At 31.9% G+C, this 19,865-nt stretch overlaps 1 protein-coding gene across 1 annotated transcript; it reads right to left on the bottom strand.

The window, feature by feature from the left end:
- Nucleotides 1–11,996: 11,996 nt before the first annotated feature.
- LOC132045996 (MADS-box protein JOINTLESS) lies at nucleotides 11,997–18,500 on the bottom strand. Its single transcript, XM_059436552.1, has 8 exons — nucleotides 18,145–18,500; nucleotides 14,434–14,512; nucleotides 14,283–14,347; nucleotides 13,974–14,073; nucleotides 13,799–13,840; nucleotides 13,657–13,698; nucleotides 12,987–13,168; nucleotides 11,997–12,153 (listed from the first exon to the last, which is right to left on the bottom strand). The coding sequence occupies exons 1-8, from the start codon at nucleotides 18,324–18,326 to the stop codon at nucleotides 12,135–12,137; spliced, it is 711 nt and encodes a 236-aa protein (XP_059292535.1). The 5' UTR covers nucleotides 18,327–18,500; the 3' UTR covers nucleotides 11,997–12,134.
- Between the last annotated feature and the right edge of the window lie 1,365 nt (nucleotides 18,501–19,865).

Below are 19,865 nucleotides of genomic sequence, written 5' to 3'. Positions count from 1 at the left end.
GTCAGAAGCTAGTCAATAGCTTTCAATTTTTTTTTTGACTTGGAAACGGATTCCTTTTCTTTTTACATGGACAAGTCAAATCCAAATTTTTTTTAAGAATCTTGTCAGTAGCATTCATTTTTTTTTAGACTAGGAAACGGATTCCATTGTTTATTTTTTTTATAGGGACAATAGCTTTCAATTTTTTTTAAGAATCTTGTCAGAAGCATTGTTGCAGTTATCCTTTCCAAGTCGAAGCTAAAAAGAAGCTAAATAGCTTTCAATTTTTTTTTTGAATCTTGTCGAAGAATATTTTATTGCTAGTTTGCAAAATAAAGCTTTCAATTTTTTTTTATACAGACAATTGAGTTCTTCGTCGGACTTGTCAAATCTAAGCTTTTATATTTTGTTGCACTTTTATATTGTCGTAGTGAATAGCTTTCAATTTTTTTTTTTTGACTTGGAAACTTCCTTTTTTTTTTTACATGCAAGTCAAATCCATTTTTTTTTAAAATGCAAAGCTAAAAATTTTTTTTTTTTTTTTACTAGGAAACGGATTCCATTGTTTATTTTTTTTATAGGGACAATAACTTTCAATTTTTTTAAGAATCTTGTTCCCATTTTGAAAGAAGCATTGACTTTTATATTTCGTTGCATACTTTGCGAAATGCAAAGCTAAAAAATTGCTTTTTATATTTTGTTGCATACTTTGCACTTTTGTATTCGTTGCTTCTCCATTCTCCCTTCTCCATTCTCCATTCTCCTTCTTCCTCTACCTCCATTCTTCCTCTTCTTCCGTTCTTCATTCTTTTCTTCTTTTTCTACTAATCCTATCACAAGGATTCCTCAACTTTTGCTCTATAATCTTCTTCAAATTGAGGTAATTTATTAATTTTATAAGTTTTTACATATATTTTTTGATTTAGTCATTATAAATTAGTTCACATTTATTTTTTTGATTTATTTATATCTTATACTTAGTGTAGTAGACTATAATAAAGAAAATAAAAGTTACAAGTTTAATTAATCAATAGTTGGTAATTTCAGTCGTTGCTTCAATTAAAAAAAGCTTTAAAAAATGTTAGTAGAGTTTATTGGTCAACGAACTACAATTAAAATACTAAAAAGATCGTCGAAGCTACTGATTAAAAAGGTATAAATTTATATTATAAAATGTTCTTTTAGTTAGTCATTTTCATAGAACAACGAAAAAAAAAAAAGATGAAGAAATTGTGAGGAAAGTAAGATTGTTAAATATAACATAAAGATATTTGTATCATTTGCTGGGTCATTTTCTATGTTCAAATTGTGATTAGTCGTTGGAGATTATTTTGTTGATAAGCATGAAGAATTTTTACTTTTCAAATTAAAAGTATAAGATCAAGAAAGCGTGAGGAAGTTGGACTTGTTTATGAAGCTAATAGACAAAAATAGCATGACCTTTTTTTTTTTAATACCAAAATGGGTATTTCGTTGGATAACTAACGAAATACTGTTCCGATCCGGTAAAAAAAAAAATTAACTGTCCTTGCATCCCCTCTCCAGTCATATGGTTTGTTTTAAATAGAAAAGAAGTAGTTATATGTAAGATGAATACTATTATGGCAATTAATTATGAGCTTAACCAAAAGTTTAATTACATTTCGTTGACCACATAGGGAACTGCAATTATTTTTTGACGGTTGTACTCTTATTAATTTTTTTTTTCTCACGTGATAATATATCTTATAGTTTGACCTTTGTTGACTTTCCTATTGAATATATAGTAAACAATTGTGTAAGGTGTTGTCAATTATTCTAACAGTAGTGGCTTGGTGTTGCAATGTTATAGATATGGATCGCCCCAAAGTCATTGTACATCCAGGTCCAGAAAACTATGATTTATTAACACTCCAGCAACAGCATCGATCCCAGGCTGTGTGGGATGGAACATTGACTGGACGGAACGCGTGTTTAACTATACGTCGTGCGAATCATGAATTCTGGAATCACGTGAGGCAATACCCTTTACATAATCGCATCCTTAATTACTTTGAGAGGTGTGAATTTGGGGGAGTTTTAGCGAGGGTAATGTGCGGTATGATGAAGGAATCATCACTGCACTTATTGAGAGATGGCGTCCAGAGACGCATACATTTCATATGCGGACTGGCGAATGTGCCATCACACTGCAGGATGTCGAGGTGTTATATGGCATTCCCGTGGATGGCCACCCATTGGTGCAGAGTAATGTTAAAAATATAACTAAATCAACGTGGCGGGAATTGATGTACGACCTTACTGGTTGGTTGCCCGGAGAAGAAGCAATTATAGGTAATAGCTTGTTGGTAATAACACAATTATCTAATCATTTGGAAACCTTGATTGCCAGGAATGATATTATTGATGAACACACTGATGAGGCTGAGGTACAAAAGAGGGTCAGGTTGTACCTGCTTTGGTTGATTGGTGGCACTATATTCCCTGATAATTCTGGTTCAAAGCTTAGTTTACACTTTTTGCTTGACATAATAGACCTTGATGCAATAGGCGGTAAAGCTTAAGAAGCAGCTGCATTATCATACTTGTACAATTGTCTATGTCGTGCTTCGATGGCTAATAGCCGTGATGTTTGTGGATTTATTGCTTTGTTACAGGTACGTGAATTTCAATATTATATTGCTCTACTTCAGTAGAAATAAGAGATCAAGCAGCATTCTTATAACCACCATTACCCAAATTTTGAAAAATGAAATTAGGAACCGAAAGTTGAGCTTTATTATAAACACTAAATGTACCACTATATATAATGCAATCGGATTATTAATATTTGTGTATATATATAAATGTCAGCTAACCATATTTCCTTGAGTTATCACGCTAACAATTTAAAAGTATTGCTTGATACACGTTTATATAGTCAACTTCTCTGCTATCTTTTAAATAATATTTTAGATTTCCTAGTGTTATAATTTGTATAATAAATCATTAAAAATTATAATATTGTCGAATGGCTTGCACGACAATATTAGCGCATTATCGGAACCCAACCATAACAACACAATTTTCATGTGTATTTTCGGGTTATTTTATTTAATTCAAAAAATATTTATATATTTAAATTTACTTATACAGGTTTGGGCTTGGGAGCGAATAATCCCGATGCAGCCATTACTTCGTCCTCCAAGAGTAAACGAACGAGATATTATATTTCGTGGAGTTCGTGAAAGCGAGGCATGAGCTGTGCTAGTAGTTACAACCTAACTGATGATCAGGTATTTTTCCTTTTAAATTTTTTTGATAAGAAATGTGAAAAATATAACAACAATAGAGTTTTTATAGATTTGTTCATTTTTTGCTAACTCGTACTGTGATAATGGGTTGATTTTGTTTTAATTTGTTATAGCTAATTTGCTACAACTTGCTACGGTTGTGATATTTTTTATTAGCTTTTCTTCTTTTAGCATAATTAGTATTTTGTCTAGGTTTGTTTTAATGGCTAGAAGGTTACTAAACTATTTTATTTTGTTTTTATTTCCATCAAAATCCATTATGGAATTTTCAAGTTAGCATGTTCTTGTTATGCTTTGGACCGAATAAAAAGAAAGTGCTCCTAGCAAGGATTTGGTCATGATACGCTTTCTACTATTGAGTAATTTTTTATTCTTCATTTGCACGATTTGGAAATGATGAAATTTTGTGTATTTAGAAGGAAGGAAATTGCTTGAATGTTCTAATCTTTACTTAACTGAAAATGCATAATGGATGTTTGTTGTAATGAGAAAATGTATAATTTGTCTTATAAATTATAAATGACTGTATAATATTTTGCTATCATAGTTTGTAACGACCCGTTTGGTCATTTTAACACTTTTGGATCCTTTTCGCTAAAATACCCTTTCCGTAGCTTTAAATAGTATTCTTGACTTGCGGGAATTGGTGACAAGGTGATTTAATTGACGGGTAATTATGGAATTATTTTATTTATTTATTTATTTTGGCTAATATGCAATGGATTGGACTAAAGTGCAATTGTTTGGTTATCAAATGGTAAAAAGTAGCCCACCATCCTTCACGTCATTGGTCTTAGGGGTGTTTGGGAATAAATGATTTTTATTATTTTATACCTAGTACACTAATCAAAAGAAAACTGCATATATTCGTGGGCATTTGGATGGGTTTGTTGAAGAAATATTTACGTGGAACAAACTAAGGCATCAGGTAACATGGAACAATTGAATAAGTTCTGTACATTTTGTTGTCTTGAGTGTTCAATTTCTTTTTTTCTTGTTTGTTAATCAATTAGTAATGATGGCGTCAATGATTAGAGGGAGGGAACAAGAAGTAGTAATTAGGCAATGATGGGCTAATCATTGGAAAGGGTTTAGGTAAATTGTATAGGTTGAAGATTGTGGTTCTGCACTTTCTTTTTCACGTATTGGTTACTGATTTTTGTGTAGTTTAGGCGTCCGTGTAGATTTCATTTTGTATCATGTTGCACTTCAAATATGTAGGGTATAGGTAATTGAATATTTTGGTATTGAATTATATGTACGATAATTAATTTAAAAGTATTTTTGTCTTGAAAAATTTCTCTAAAGAATATTTTGATTTGAGTCCATTTATGGATGAAATTGACCAATTTTAAAAATTTAATCATTAGATAATGGGTGAAATTATTTTTCAATAAAATTCCAATCTTGCCCTTGTGGGCCCAAGGCCATTTTTCGTGTATTTCGAATATAAATATTTAATTACCCTTAGATATCTATATAACATAGATCCTATTTTTATAGATTTTGATCGTTCTCAATTAATTTGATTGTTCGTGGCATCCGCCGTATTACGGTCTACTTTAGATAGAATTATATCTTTCGTATTTAGGTTGGCTCGTACCAACAAAATTTTTGATTATCACTATTTGTATAATTTATATGTAAAGGAATGATAACATATGTTGAAGTTATTTGGTGATATTATATTAATGATGTACTATATAAAGTTTTTTGGATTTGAGTAGAAACAAATTGTACTTGTGAGAGATTCTTTTTATACTAATTAATATATCTTGAAAATAGTCTAATTTCATGACTTTACTATACTTGTCTATATGATATCTTTATCTAATCATTGTCCATGATTTGCGTTTTACCATGATTCTCTTAACCTAAAAGACAATCCAGGCTCCGGTGCTTCAAGGGTGATTTTTATACTTTATCTCTTTTTATTATTTTTGCATTAAATATTAGCCTTCGAATGTATTAATAATACATTGACCATGATTATGAATTTCTAGTAATTTAATTATAAGTTATTCTTATTTAATTTTCTAAATCATCATATAAAGGATTTGGGTTGAATAGTTTGTGTGGTTTACATACATCAATGACATGTGTATCATTCAAGACATTTGGATTAAATTTGTGGGATCTACCAAGAGTGGCACATGGTGGGTCGGGTCAACCGACACCCATTTGGTAAGGAGCAATATTACCACTCCCCCCACATAACCATTTCATTTATATGATTTACGATAAGTTGAAAAAATTTCTTTTGTGGGAACGCCGTCGGGAATAAAGTTGAAGCACCACATCTTAGCTCCCGGACCGGATTCGAATTTTTAAATGTTATATATTTTTAGGAAATCCGAACGTGCCGTATAGGGGATACCAACGCGTGGAAATGGTACGTTTTTGGTGTATGTCAAGTTAAATAGACATTTGATGTACTATATAGTTTTCTAACATTTGAGTAGAAACAAAATTACGATCTAATTAATATATCTTGAAAAATAGTCTAAGAATTTGACTTACTACGGCCATTATTCGGACCATGATTCTCTTAACCTAGGTGCTTCAATTTTATACTTTATCTCTTTCGTTATTTAGCAAAAGAATGTATAATAATACATTGACCATGATTATGAAAGTAATTTAATTATATTTTCTAACTAAATCATCATATAAAGGATTTGGAACCGATTTACATACAAATACGTGTATCATATGTATTAAATATTATAGATATTAATAATTATACGTATATACATACATACTTTTTGCCAATAAATGGCTTTCTTACGTCATCGTTTGTTATATATTTTTTTGTAGGCACCGCCTAAGTTAGACATTTGCTTATAGTGTTTAGGAAGATCCGTCGAGTGGCCTTCGATTCTCGGGATGAATGCGATGCAAATGTAACATGTCGACGTGCTCTAACCCACGAGGTCGAGGATCGATGGCGCACCGACTTGTCGTGATGTACGATCGCACCGGCTCGTTGACGATTGATCTAAAGCCACACCCAGGTACGGATCACTCATTTGATTTTTCCGGCCCATCTATGACTCGCCGTATCATCCACCTACGAATTTACCCACCCCATATCACCCATCTAGTCCACATTACCCACATACGAATTTACCTAGCCCATATTATCCGTCGATGGAATTTTCCGACCCATCTATGATCGCCCTTAAGCTCCATGTCACTCATCTATGGATATACATAGCTCCCACTATCCGACCATGGATATATCCGGCCCATCTATGATTCGTCGAGGCTCCATATAACTCGTCTAATATGGTCACTCCACAAGCATCATCACAATTAAAAGGTTTCACCCCATTTAGCAATTCCTCACAACCTTGGAGCCAACAGGCTTTGGACAACCTCCTTTTCCAAGTTCCTCAGACTAGTACCTCATCCCGACCTCCAGCTAATTTTCCCTGTGATGGAAGGAGGCTCAGTTTTAATGATGCATATGCACCTACGCTAGATGTTCGGGACTTAGAGGCACAGGTTCGTTTTGAATTTAAATTTTTATGTATATAATTTAAGTGTCGCATTAAAAAGTAACTTTTATTTTGTATGATATTTATAGGGTGCGGAAGGGATGCATGAGGGGGGTTCCTCCGTTCTCGTAATCGCCGGCAAACAATGTGGCCTTTAAAGGATGCACACGTAGGGATGCATGAGGAGCTTTAACAACTTCTTTTGAAAATTTATTGTGTATCTATGACTATTTAGACTTATATATGACTTATTATAGCGACATATATTCCGTCAATATGAATTATGGTGTTTTTCTGACTAATTAGACTTCTATATGAATTATTTTTTGAATAAATACGAAAATTGCATGTGGGGTTTAGACCTTTTGCACCATGTATTTTTCTATAAATAGTCTTCCATAATACCTCATTCATCTCACCACTAAAACAAACTCTTTCAAAATGTCATCGTGGAATCCATTCTTCGTAGAGGAATGACATATCACCCGGTGACATTTTTGAGTCAATGGGTAGGAAATGGTTTTGGAACGTGAATTTAGTACTCGCTAATCTTTACAATACATTAGCAAGATGAGGAGAGAATGGAACTACCGCCTTGAAGAAATATTGAGACCGATTTAAGTTGTGTCCAAAACGCCGTATGACTATCACCCCAAGAATTGAATCTTGCTTATATTCGCGAAGAAAATAATAGGACGCATTTGCGATGGTTGCGTTTGGAGGGACGATTGGGGTTATATGTTATCCCCGATTGGAACTCGTAATGAAATGTTTGATGAAGATGATTTTCCATAAGCATTTTCTCGTTGTTATGCATGTCTAATGTTGTATTTGTACCTTTTTCATTTTTCAATGTTATTTCAATTTGAATTTCAAGTAAATAAATCAAAAAAAAATATAAACGATATCTTATTAATGTAAATATTCTAATCTTCGTCGGTCTGTGAACGAACGCTAATGCTATCGTATTCATCTTCATCTTCATCTTCCTCTCCATCTCGTCCATCTTCATTATCGAGTGAGTGATTTCCCCTTCCCATCCGAGAGCGTCGTAGTCCAAGCCCCACAGTTCACAGCGTCGTAGTCCAACTCCCCTCTCCTTTATGTTTTTTTTAAAACCATCTGCGGAAAAAAGGTTTTTTAGACCTTAATGAAGTTGGTTAGTTTGAGATTTAGATAATCGAATACGATGAATATAAACGAAATGCAAAAAAAAAAAAAAAAGTTTTATCCTATTTCGTTCATATACCAACGAAATACAAAAAAAAAAATTATATTTTCCTATTTCGTTTTTGTATAAACGAAATAAAAAAAATATTTATTTCATTTTTTTTATAAACGAAATAAAAAAATTATCCTATTTCGTTGGACTACCAACGAAATACAAAAAAAAAAAAAATTATCCTATTTCGTTGGACTACCAACAAAATACCAAAAAAAAAAAAAAAAAAAATTATACTACCAACGAAATACAAAAAAAAAATTATATTTTCATAGTATTGAACGAAATAAAAAAAAATATTTAATTCGTTTTTTTACCAACGAAATACAAAAAAAAAAAAAAATTATCCTATTTCGTTGGTAGTCCCATGAAATACAATAAAAAAATATATTATTTGTTACATTTCACTACAGATGTAGCGAAATGCTGGCAAACAAGCAGTCATGGGTATTTCGATAACCAACGAAATACCCATTTTGGTATAAAAAAAAAAAAGGCATTCTATTTTGCTATTAGGCTAAAAACAAGCCATTTGAACAAATTCAATTTTTTTGGCTATGTATGCATCAATCCACAAAAATAAATTAAAGTTATAACCAACCAAAAAAACATGTTTTGCAGAATTGCTTATTTACCAATACCTTAACACACAAAACCACATCCAAGATAAAAATTTACTTTCCAGAAATATAAATCATAAACAGTTCCTGTATGTACATTAAATCCCAAAAAGATACATGTCAATAATTACTTACTTATTAATTGGCTTGGTATCTAGATTGGACAAGAAGCGTATATTGTCGATGTCTGGTGATAAAGGTGACGTCCTCGTCTGGTAATTGACGAGTGGTTTGTTCTTGAGGATGAGGAAACAGGGGAACCGGAGACGGGGGGCACGTTCTCCTTCTACCGGCGGCACTTCGCCGTACCTCCGCCAAGGCCACTTCGCCGGAAAAAAACAGAGCACAATCCTAACCCATATTGGCAATGATGGTGGAGAAGTGAGGGGAAAGAAAATGGGTTTGGGTGTGGTGATACCACGTATCCACCTCACTAAAAACGTCAATTACACGTGAGTAGATGTCCGCCAGACAACTTAACGGAGGAAGATATTTGAATCGAAAGATATACTCGAGGGATATTTCGACTAAGATAACGAAAAGATATTTGACGTCTTTTCTCGAGTAGTACAGGGGTATATTTGACCCTTTTCCGTATTGAGTTTGAGCTTCTCCTATAATCCATCATATCATTAGCGTTTGCACATAGTTATATCCCAATAGAAAGCCAATCCGCATGTCAATCATCTCAAAATCCCAAAACCAGCAAAAATTAGAAACTAAGAGACTAATTGCCATTGAAACGCAAAAAACAACTAATAGACTATTAAAAACTATTTTACCTGACCCCATATTGTTTGCCCCACTTGCAATATGGGGTTAAATACGACCCATCAAAGCATCTTCCTTGCGCTTCAGGTTTCTCTCGCTTCTCCTCCCTTGACATCATAGTACTACTAGTCTACTACTACTACTACATTGTTGTCGTTGTTCTTCGAACTGTTGAACGAGGTCAGGGGTGAGAGGAACTGTTTGTCTCTTATCCCATGGTAAAGGTGGGAGAGATGGAAGGTTTACTTTCATCCCATAGGTAAATCGACGTTCCTCTTCCTCTGTTAAAGGCCTCTTTTGTAATACATCGAACTTGCTTTCAAACTTGTGATTGAAGTCAGGCATCACACCACATCCTGGTCCAAATGGGAAAAAAAGAACATCAGATAATGGATTATCAATTGTTTTTTGCTTCATTTGTAAGTATGTTTCCCTCTCCGTTGACGATAACAAACGAATTTCTTTATGTTTCTTCCCCAATCTGCTTGCATGATTCTTCTCCATGAAGTGATTTTAGCCTCTTCTCCGGTGTGGATTCGTCGGCCATTTTCTCAATTGATTTTAATCTCTCTCTTGCATGCAGCAACTAACAAAACCCTACGTACTGAATATGCCGTTTATAGGTTAACCCAAAACCAGGTCTATTTGCAATAGGAGTTTTATTTTTAACGGAGTATTACTAAATTTTATGACGGGTATACCTCATTATGCATACTTAAAGGGTATTTTTGGCATTTCCTCGCTTATTAATTAGCTAAGTAGATTAATTGGGGGTTCCTATTAAAGTAAGAGCATATTTTTACCAACTATTAAAGTAAGGTCATATGTGAGCTGCACAATTACCGAATGGCATTATATGTTCAATTTTAAGGACATGTTTGGACCTTTGCTAAATTTTTTAAATCGGGAATAAATTAGCGCATTTTTTTCTAATATAAAAAGTGGGTCATTCCATTATAAAAATAAAAAAAAATAAAAAACTAGTGACCCTTTTAATTCTATAGGAGACTTAATACAAAGCGTCCGAGTCCGGGGCCTAAAGGCGCTTTTTTGGACCAAAAATTTCAAAAGGGGTTGTGGAGTTTGTGGTTACGACCAAAATGGATTAATCGTGGAATGCTACATGATTTACCCATTTCTTAACGATCCCATTTATTAGCAAAACCTTGCAGTGGCAACTCGTGCAAAGATGCACGATTAAAAGGAAAAAACAAAAAATAAAAAATAAAAAAATACTAAAGGGCAAATTGTGCAGTGGTACATGATAAAAAGAATTTTGGCAAATCGTGTAGCAATACACGATTTACCTTGTAGTTTTTTTTTTTTTTTTAAAAAAAATCGTAGACGGGAACGTTAAGAAATGGATAAATCGTGTAGCATTCCACGTTTAACCCATTTTAGTCTACAACAAATCCCACTACCCCTTTTGAAATTTTTAGTCCAAAAAAGTGTCATTTAGGCGCCGGACTCCAAAGCGTCCTATGTTACTATTCGTTGCTAGAACCGTAATTGTAAACAAAATGTGTGATACGCTACGTAACGTATAATTACGAGTTTGAATCAACAGCTTGTTATCCAAGAGGTACAGAGGCAGACTCGTTATCCTTGGTTTCCAATTGTGGCGCCGTCTCACGTTCTAATATTTCTCGATCATTTATCAAAAAGAATACGTCGCTCTATTTGTTTAGTTCATGGCCTTGAAGTTTTTCACACAATGTTACAGTCACTTTTCCCATTTCTTGTTTTTTCTTCTATTTGATTTAAAAGAGATTTGAATGTTAAAGAATGAACTATCCAAGTTATTCGAGATAATAATAACAGGCACATACATGGTTTAGTTTAAAGTTACTTAATTATAAATTCACATAAATTTAGAATCACTTAACTCTTGTACAAAAATAAGATCTTCCAGTTTTAAAACGTTAAAAATGGTATAGAGAAGTGTTCTTTTTTTAATATTATTTTATTTTTGTGAGATTGCTGAGTTCGTCTGATCTTTTCTTTGGCCCAAATGCAAGTAGCATCTAGTTGGGACAAGCAAAAGAGATGTTCGGCCATAGCCCATAAGTACCTATATTATGATATCAATCCTTGCATTTTAGTACTTCCTAGTTCTACCGTTCACTTTTGCTTGTCCATGATAGACTTTACACATCTATTAGGAAATAGTAATAAATAAAATGTATATTTTATCACAATACTCATATTAATTAGTGTATGAACTTAATGGACTAGAAAATAATTTGGAATGAGTAATAATGTTATGGCTATAGGAAAAAGAAATAATTTTTCTTTTTATATGTTGAAATTGACAAGTAAAAGCCTAAAATTTATCTTTAGTATGTTTAAGTAAAAATGAAAAAAATTTATTTTTAATATAAATAACGAAAGAAAGAAATGGTGGAAGTACTTCATTTGGACTTTAGGTATGAGTTTCGACGCTTTATTTTGATGTTTAATGTGTACGAACTGAGTTGAACTGGATGAAGTGACAACAAAACAAGCTGAGAATAATTAAGCTCGTGTATAATTACAAGCTGCCAAGTTGAATCAAAATATTTTTATGGCAAATTACTACTACTAGATACATACCATTAAATAAAAGAGACGAATACATGGGATGACACCAATATATACTTAACATGAAATTCTTGGGGTTAGCTCTTTACATTGCAACATATTAGTAGTCAGTACGTAGTACCTTTTTTTCTCCCATAACATACAAAAATAGCTACACCGTGCTTTAAGAAGCTTGGTTTTGCTCTTCACTTCAGCCTGTATAGGGTAGCCTGAAAACAAAAAGAAAGATGAATATACATCAAAGGCAGATTCAGGATTTAAGTTTATGGTGAGGACAATTTAATGGGTTGGGGAAGATAATTTATATACATTAAGCGAAGTGAGTTTCTTAACAAAAATAAGAGTTTTAGCCAAAGTTAGTCCAGGTTAGGCCTGGGTCTCTTTAATAAGATGCGGATTACAATTTATTTTACTTTCACGGGTGTTCAACAAAAATTTATGTCTAGTTTATATACTAAATATGATGGCAAATGGAGTTGAGTTTTTATACTGGATAGTCTATGCAAGAATTAGTTTGAAAAAGTATTATGTATCCAAATTTAAATGTCCAAATTTAAATGGAACATATATTCAGGTACACACACTAACAATATAGAAGTACAGTATCAGTTTATAGACAATAGCAAAATATGCTCGGTAATCTAAAATAAATGTTAACATAGTTTTTACGCTATCAGACAACTTGATATTTATGTGTCACTTTTCTATGTTTGTCATACAATGTTTTATCTCAGTTTTACTAATAGTATAACATACTAGTTTTACACTATCGTGCAACTTGACATAGAAGATTATTTGTCTTATTTTTCAGATTATTAGTAATGGCTAAATACTTATAATTTATTCTAAATGATTAATAAACTTTTTTATCTTGTCAATGAGCTAAAGTTCTGGTTGGCATATGATACACCTATAATCTTATTGATATCATTCTGTTAGATTTAAAATAACAAGAAGTACAAAAAAATTGAATTTTTTTTTTTTTCGTATTTTATTATGTTCTTTTGTAGCAAAGTATCAGGTTAGAATAAGGAAAACTAACCCCAACTTGAGAGAAGTATCAGAACTGTCATCATCTTGAGGAGGAGGGCCAGTAGAGTTACATGCATTTGTGACAGATTCAGATGATTGACCTTCCTCATTATTAAATCCATTTTCTGATTCAAATGCTACTGCTGCTGTTGCGGGATTTTTGTACCCATTATTATTGGATATCTCCATCACCTTCAAAAGGAAAAAAATCCCAATTATATATCAGCAACAACATATAAGTACTTAATTAATGGGTTGAATTAGCTATATCATTTTTTCATCCGGTATTCGCAATGAAGTCCCAATTAATTCGGATTCGCACCGCGTAAGATCTATTCAAGAGGAGAACACTTCCTACAAAAAAAAATTCATATCCAAAGCCCGAACATGAAATCTCTAGTTGAAACATTGTGTTGTCTTATTTTGGAGTTACTAACTCTACTTTAGCGCACCAACTAATTCCACCAGCAATATTTTGCCCACCAAAGTTTAGGTTGAAGAATCATCTAACATTATGTGTCTCTGCTAGGATTTGAACCTTATTGCTTATGATTTTTCCTCACTTTATTGATCACTATAAAGAGATAATTGCATCTAGATGGTCCCGATAGTGGTACTAATTCTTTTATACAGTCAATTTATAGGAGTTAATAGACTCTTTGAGGGGAAAAACTACATACCTGTTGCCTCAATTTTTCGTTTTCTTCTGTTAGTTGCATGCCCTGTGGTTTTTGACAACATCAGTCTTGATGAAAACCAAGTAAAATTATGAAACTGCAAAAAAACTACATTATCAAATCACTTAAAGATATTGTTACTGACCTTTTGTTGAAGCTGGTTGATCTCTCTCATTATTTTATCACCCTGACATATGGACAAAGCAAGTAGTGTAAGATCATTAAAAAGAGGTAATCACGATTTATTATGACGCATCAAATTGCACTGATAATATAAATATAATTTACAGTGTCAATATATATATAAGTTAATTCCTGACCTTTTTCTCTATGACGCGGCTCAATCCAACTTCAAGAGACTTCTCCAACTGTTGTAACTCTTCAATATTTAGTCCTTGGAGTTCTTCTCCTCTCATTTGCCTTTTAAGTATAGGAAATTTGTCAGAGGACTTCTAACATAGATTATTATAATTTTTTTAATGTATATTTAGCTAATTTTCACTTTTATTTATATGACATGATGATACTATGAGTTGAACATAAATGAAATAGTGAGGATTCATGTAGTCGATTTAATAATTATTGTTATAATCGTATTAACTTTCCTATATAGATAACTATGAATGTACCTTAATCGATGACTTTTCTCAGAAATTTCCTTGCTTAGTCTGGAGTAGTTGCTATTCTCTACAAGCTGCAAACAGTATAAACAAAATGTTTGCTAAAAAAAAAAAAAAAAGGAAATTAAGGTTTAAATAAATGGACCAAGAAACTAATTACCTGAAGCTCAAGTGAAGGTTGATCCAATTTCTCCAGATTTTTTGAATGCAAATCACGCCTATCAAGAATTTCTTTCATGCTTCATGGAAAAAAAGACAATTTAAGATCTCATCTAAAATGACGAACTGAATATTTATCTTTTAGGTAATAAATGATGGTATAAATTTATTTTTAAAACATCGGTGCATAAACATTAAACTCTTTGAAACATGTAAACGTCCACATATCCAGTATGGTTTGGACGTAAGCATGACGTCAAACAAAGTAAAAGATGTCTATATAAGCAATTAAATTGTAGAGAAAATTGATCTCGGGTCTAATTCAATTCCAGAAAAAAAAAATTGTTTAAGATCATATAAGGAAACAAAATCTCAACTAATGTAGGACAGTTAACACCTCTCTTCCCTCATACGAGTAGGCCTACCCTGACGCCTGGACAACATAATAATAGGGATAGAGCCTAATATCATGTTTAAGAAAATGAACTTTGAATCTAACTTAACTCCAACTCGTCCCTCAACCGATGTGAGACACTGAACAAGCTCATTCAAGAATTTTTTCAATAGTATCCACTAGATCTTCCACTGGGTAGTACATGAAATAAAGCTATGACTCATAGAAATGCATAGTAAATTCTGGATTAATAAAGCTGTATTAAGTGAACTTTAGCAATTCATCACAAAGATTACCACTTCAGTTGCTTAATTTTCCCTCCGTCCATATTTACTTGTCTATGTTTGACTTGACACACCCCAATTATTATAAGTCATTTAATGTTCGGAAATGAATTTGAAATAACCAATGCATTAATAATAAGGGTAAACTAGATATAATTAAAGTGGTAAATTATCTCTTGATTTTTCAAACTAAACAAATAAAAATGAATATCTATTTTAGTACAGTGGATGAGTAAAAATATAAAGGGGGAGTAGTTACTTTTGCTGGCATTAAAAGATATACAAAGTGTAATTAATGATACATGCATCAAAATGAATAGAAAAGTGCAATTAAATGTTGGAAAGATAATTAAGAAAATAAAAAAGTGCTTGTTTTAACAGCTTAAACTCTTAAAATGAGATGATGGATCACATAGTTCAACATGAGACGTATTAGAGTAAAGATAGATCCTAAGTTCAATTCTTACTACCACCCGTTGTTAAACGAATTTCACCTGTTTAGTCTATGAAAAAAATAGTTTAAATTGAAATGAAACTGAAGTTTATAACTAATTGTTCCTTATATATCATCGACCTTATACAGTTGATTTAAAGTTATATGATGAGCTCTTTTACAAACCCAGCAACTATACATTAACTACCTCAACTTCAGGTCACCCCTTGTTGGAATGGTTTTGTTATAGAGTAGTTGTTCGGACCTTATGAAAATGTTGTTGTATTCGTAGTGGATCTTTTAAAAATGTTTAACTTTTAAAAAGTCGGGACACTGAAAAAATCGAGCACCATAAGTAAGTAACCTTTCATCCTTAATCAAAGGTAGTGGCGGAACCATATAAATTAAATCAAGGGATGATAAGTTAAACACCTTTCGTGAAAAAATCATATTATGTTATATAGAAAATTATACATAAATATCAAATTTTGAACATCCTTATCAAAATGCCTAACCTAGTCACTGATTAAATTAAAGGTCTCGGATTCAACTCCTAATCACCTTTGATATAGAGCTCTCTACTTAAAATGGGACTAACTCTCGACGTAAATTCGGATTAGCTGAATCACAAAACGTGTAACAAACCAAAAAGAAAAGTTAAATAAATACACAACACAATAACTTCAACGAGAATAGCTACCAAAGTAGTAAAGGAATAGTTTCTCTACACTCTGGATCAGAGTCCGCGAATTAAGTGACACAAAAGAAAGAAAAAATGGAACCAAAAACCACAAAAAAAAAAAAAAAAAGGTTACAAAAGTAGGTTTCATGCACAGAATCTGTGCGCGAAAGGACCAAACTGTAACTTTTTTTTAAGCTATCAAAATCACATTTTTTTCATACTTTGGGCAAAGATTAGTCATGTTTTAAAATCCCGAAATATCAATATTTTATATAGAACTTAATATCTTTTTTGCGTACAATTGTCGACTCATTACATCAAGTATAACTAAACGTTTGGATCATGTTTCAAAATCCCGAAGTAAGTTTTGTTTGTTTGAAAACTTGTTGTAATGAGCCGATATTATTGTACGCAAAAAAAAGACGATATTATTGTACGCAAAAAAAAGATATTAAGTTCTATATAAAATATTGATATTTCGGGATTTTGAAACATGACTAATCTTTGCCCAAAGTATGAAAAAAAGCGTGATTTTGATAGCTTAAAAAAAATGGTAGCCTCTTTCACGCACAGATTATGTGCGTGAAACCTACTTTTATTACTTCTTCTTTTTTTGTGTTATTTTGGTTCCATTTTTTTTTTTTTTTTTTTTTGTATGTGTTACTTAAGTCGCGGACTCATCTGATCATGTAGTAACTAGCTGAAAACCAATAGCTCATCAAATTTGTTCCTTTCAGCCTATACCATACTATAATCCAAATGGCAAATCATAGAATTCCTAAACTGTGCTCTCTTTTTTTCTTTCCCTAGTGAAAGAGGTTTGTCCTATCCGCCAGAAATAGTGTTTCATGACAAAGCTTATTTTATTTTTAGATAAGATATTATTGCCTTTCTGAAACAGATAAGATATGGTGGCCCTTTCGAAAACCAGCTTTTATTCGTTTTTTGCTTATCGCACGTTGCATTGCAGGACGCAACTCAAGAAGTTAATGAGAAAATATAAGATTTTAAGATATATGCACTAATAATGTGATCATCCGTTTAATTTAATCAACGGATCAATTATAACAGGTTATTACTTTATTTTTCTGATTAACGCACGTCGTGTCAAACGTGCTATCGTAATTTACCTATTGTTATGAGTTAGTTTAACCTAATAATGTGAAAATTTTATATTCGGTATTGTGCAGAACTTAAACTCTACAAATACAATTATAACTCTACAAATACAATTATACTTATGTTGCAAGGATCTCTTAATAATGTCATTGACTGCGTGTCGCATCATCCAAAAATTATGCATTTTTAAAGATCCGACGTAAGAGCAACAATATTTTTAGAGAATCCGAACAACATAAATTATTATAACCACTCACTTACTTGCTACACCACTCATTTCATCTTTGTGCTTTTGTGTATATTCTTTCTTTTTTTTTAAAAGATTTTGTTCATTATTGCTTTGGTTTTTTTTTTTTTTTTTAATTTTTATTTTTATTTTTGCAAAACTACAAAATTCGAGTTTTTCCATCAATTACCTTCTCAAAAATAGAGTCAATAAATAGCACAAAATGGAAAGTTTCTTGAGGTGGGTTTCTTAGCTAGCAGCTAAATGTGGAAAGGGTTTATGTTATGTGACTATCATTGTCCAAAACATGTTATAAATTTATAACTCATATATCTAAAAATTCATTTAATACGTCTAAATAATCCATTCAGAACACAATAAGTAGAAAAATTATAGTCCAAAACCCATAAAGTAAAATTCTGAATCCGAGTATGAACTATAACTTAAATCATATAGGATACTTTTCCTGTTCTGAATGATTCCTCTCAATCATGAGTAACTAAACAACACCATTTTGGATTACCCAAAAAAATAAGTTTAATTCTTTCACAAAAATAACTAAGATTATATGTACCTGGAGCTAGAATACTCAAATAGTTTGCCAGTAGAAGAGAAAATGATGAGAGCAACATCAGCATCACAAAGAACTGAAAGTTCTTCAGCTTTCTTGAAAAGCCCTCTTCTTCTCTTTGAGAATGTCACTTGCCTTGCTGTTGAGTTATCTATTTTCTTGATCTGAATTTTCTCTCTAGCCATGGTTTTTTTAATTTTTAATCTCCTTAATTTTCCAAAAATAGAACAGAAAGAGAGTACTCAAGAGGGAAGAGGGAACAAGGAATAAACCAGAATATAAAGAAAGGTTGTTGTGTTAGTAAGAAACTAAGTAGTGGTCTTTGTGTGACCTAATTGTAAACGGGTGGTGAGTGATATAGATTGACAAGGCTTTCTAATTATAGAGATTGTGTATAGGAGGAAAAAAGGATTTAAACTTTTTACACTGTAGTTGGTAATTAAGTTTATTTTCTAATTATGTTACTTCCTATTTCCTAATTTATCGATCACACTTTGCTTTTTATGTCCTAATTTATCTATCACACTTTGCTTTTTAGTCTAATCAAAAATGATTTTTATTTTTTGATATTTTGAAATAATTTAATTATTTCTCGTTTTATCCTTAATGAGAAGATTTATAGTCACATAAATGTTTAAAATTTGATTTAGACCACAAGTTTTTAGAAGAAAAATCGCTAAATTCCCTGCTTAGTTAGATGGGGACACTCAAATTGGGACAGATGGAGTACTAATCTCATTTTTTTTATTGACGGCTATTTATAGTTATTTTTAAGATAATCTAATAGTGTAAATTTTATGCCACTTTGATGGTGAAGGAGTCCAACTTCCACACACATACAACATATAGAATCTTTATGCTATCAGATTATCTAGAAGAATATTACATATAACCAAATTAGTCAATAATAATAAGTTTGAAAATAAAATAGGTTACCCATTATAATAGATTAATCCCAAAAAAAAAAAAAAGTTTAAAGAAGGGGAAAAGGTTTTGAGAAAGCTGGAATCATTTTTTGCCAAAAAATTTAAGGGAACAAAAACCCTAGAGAGAAATAGAAAGGGTGAATAAAAAAAGAGAGAAGCTTTGGGCCAGGACAGTAAAAACAGTCCTTATTTGGCCATTAATTTTGGAATTTCGGTTCCAGGTAATGAGGAAGACAAAGACTTTTCTTTGTATGAAATCCACCCAATTTAGACACTGGGTTTCTAATAAAGTAAGATAGGGATAGATCTTAAAAAAACTTTAAATTAATAAACACTTATAACATGTTATATTTATTTTTTCATATATGTATTTATCAGTAGATAATTGTAATTAAGTGATATCCTTTTTACATTAATTTTTAATAACTAAATTACTTAATACTTTTTAATAGAAGTATGTGTCAGTGTATTTGGTTTGGGGCCAGGGGTCAGTGGTTATACTGCTGTGTGTTTGGTTTAGTTTTATGGAAAAAAGAGCTGTTGATGGAAAAAGAGACCAATCAGTGAAAGAATATGTTTAATTGATGATCTCGAGAAACAGAACAAAAATGTGTGTTTTACTAATTAAAGAAAATATTAAAGTATTCTGAAAAAGTAAAAGTACAACCGGTCACAAATTAAAAAGACAAAAGAAGTAAAAACAATAAGTTTGTCTTGTGGGTTTTCACTATTCATTCAAGGGCGTTATCTCCATCCAAAATTTACTTTAAAAGCGCTAATACGCCATATAATTATTAA

Source organism: Lycium ferocissimum, unplaced genomic scaffold (assembly GCF_029784015.1).
Source record: "Lycium ferocissimum isolate CSIRO_LF1 unplaced genomic scaffold, AGI_CSIRO_Lferr_CH_V1 ctg8962, whole genome shotgun sequence".
In the NCBI taxonomy this organism is placed as follows: domain Eukaryota; kingdom Viridiplantae; phylum Streptophyta; class Magnoliopsida; order Solanales; family Solanaceae; genus Lycium; species Lycium ferocissimum.
Note: the sequence above shows the minus strand (reverse complement) of the source record. Positions and strands in the feature narration are given on the sequence as shown.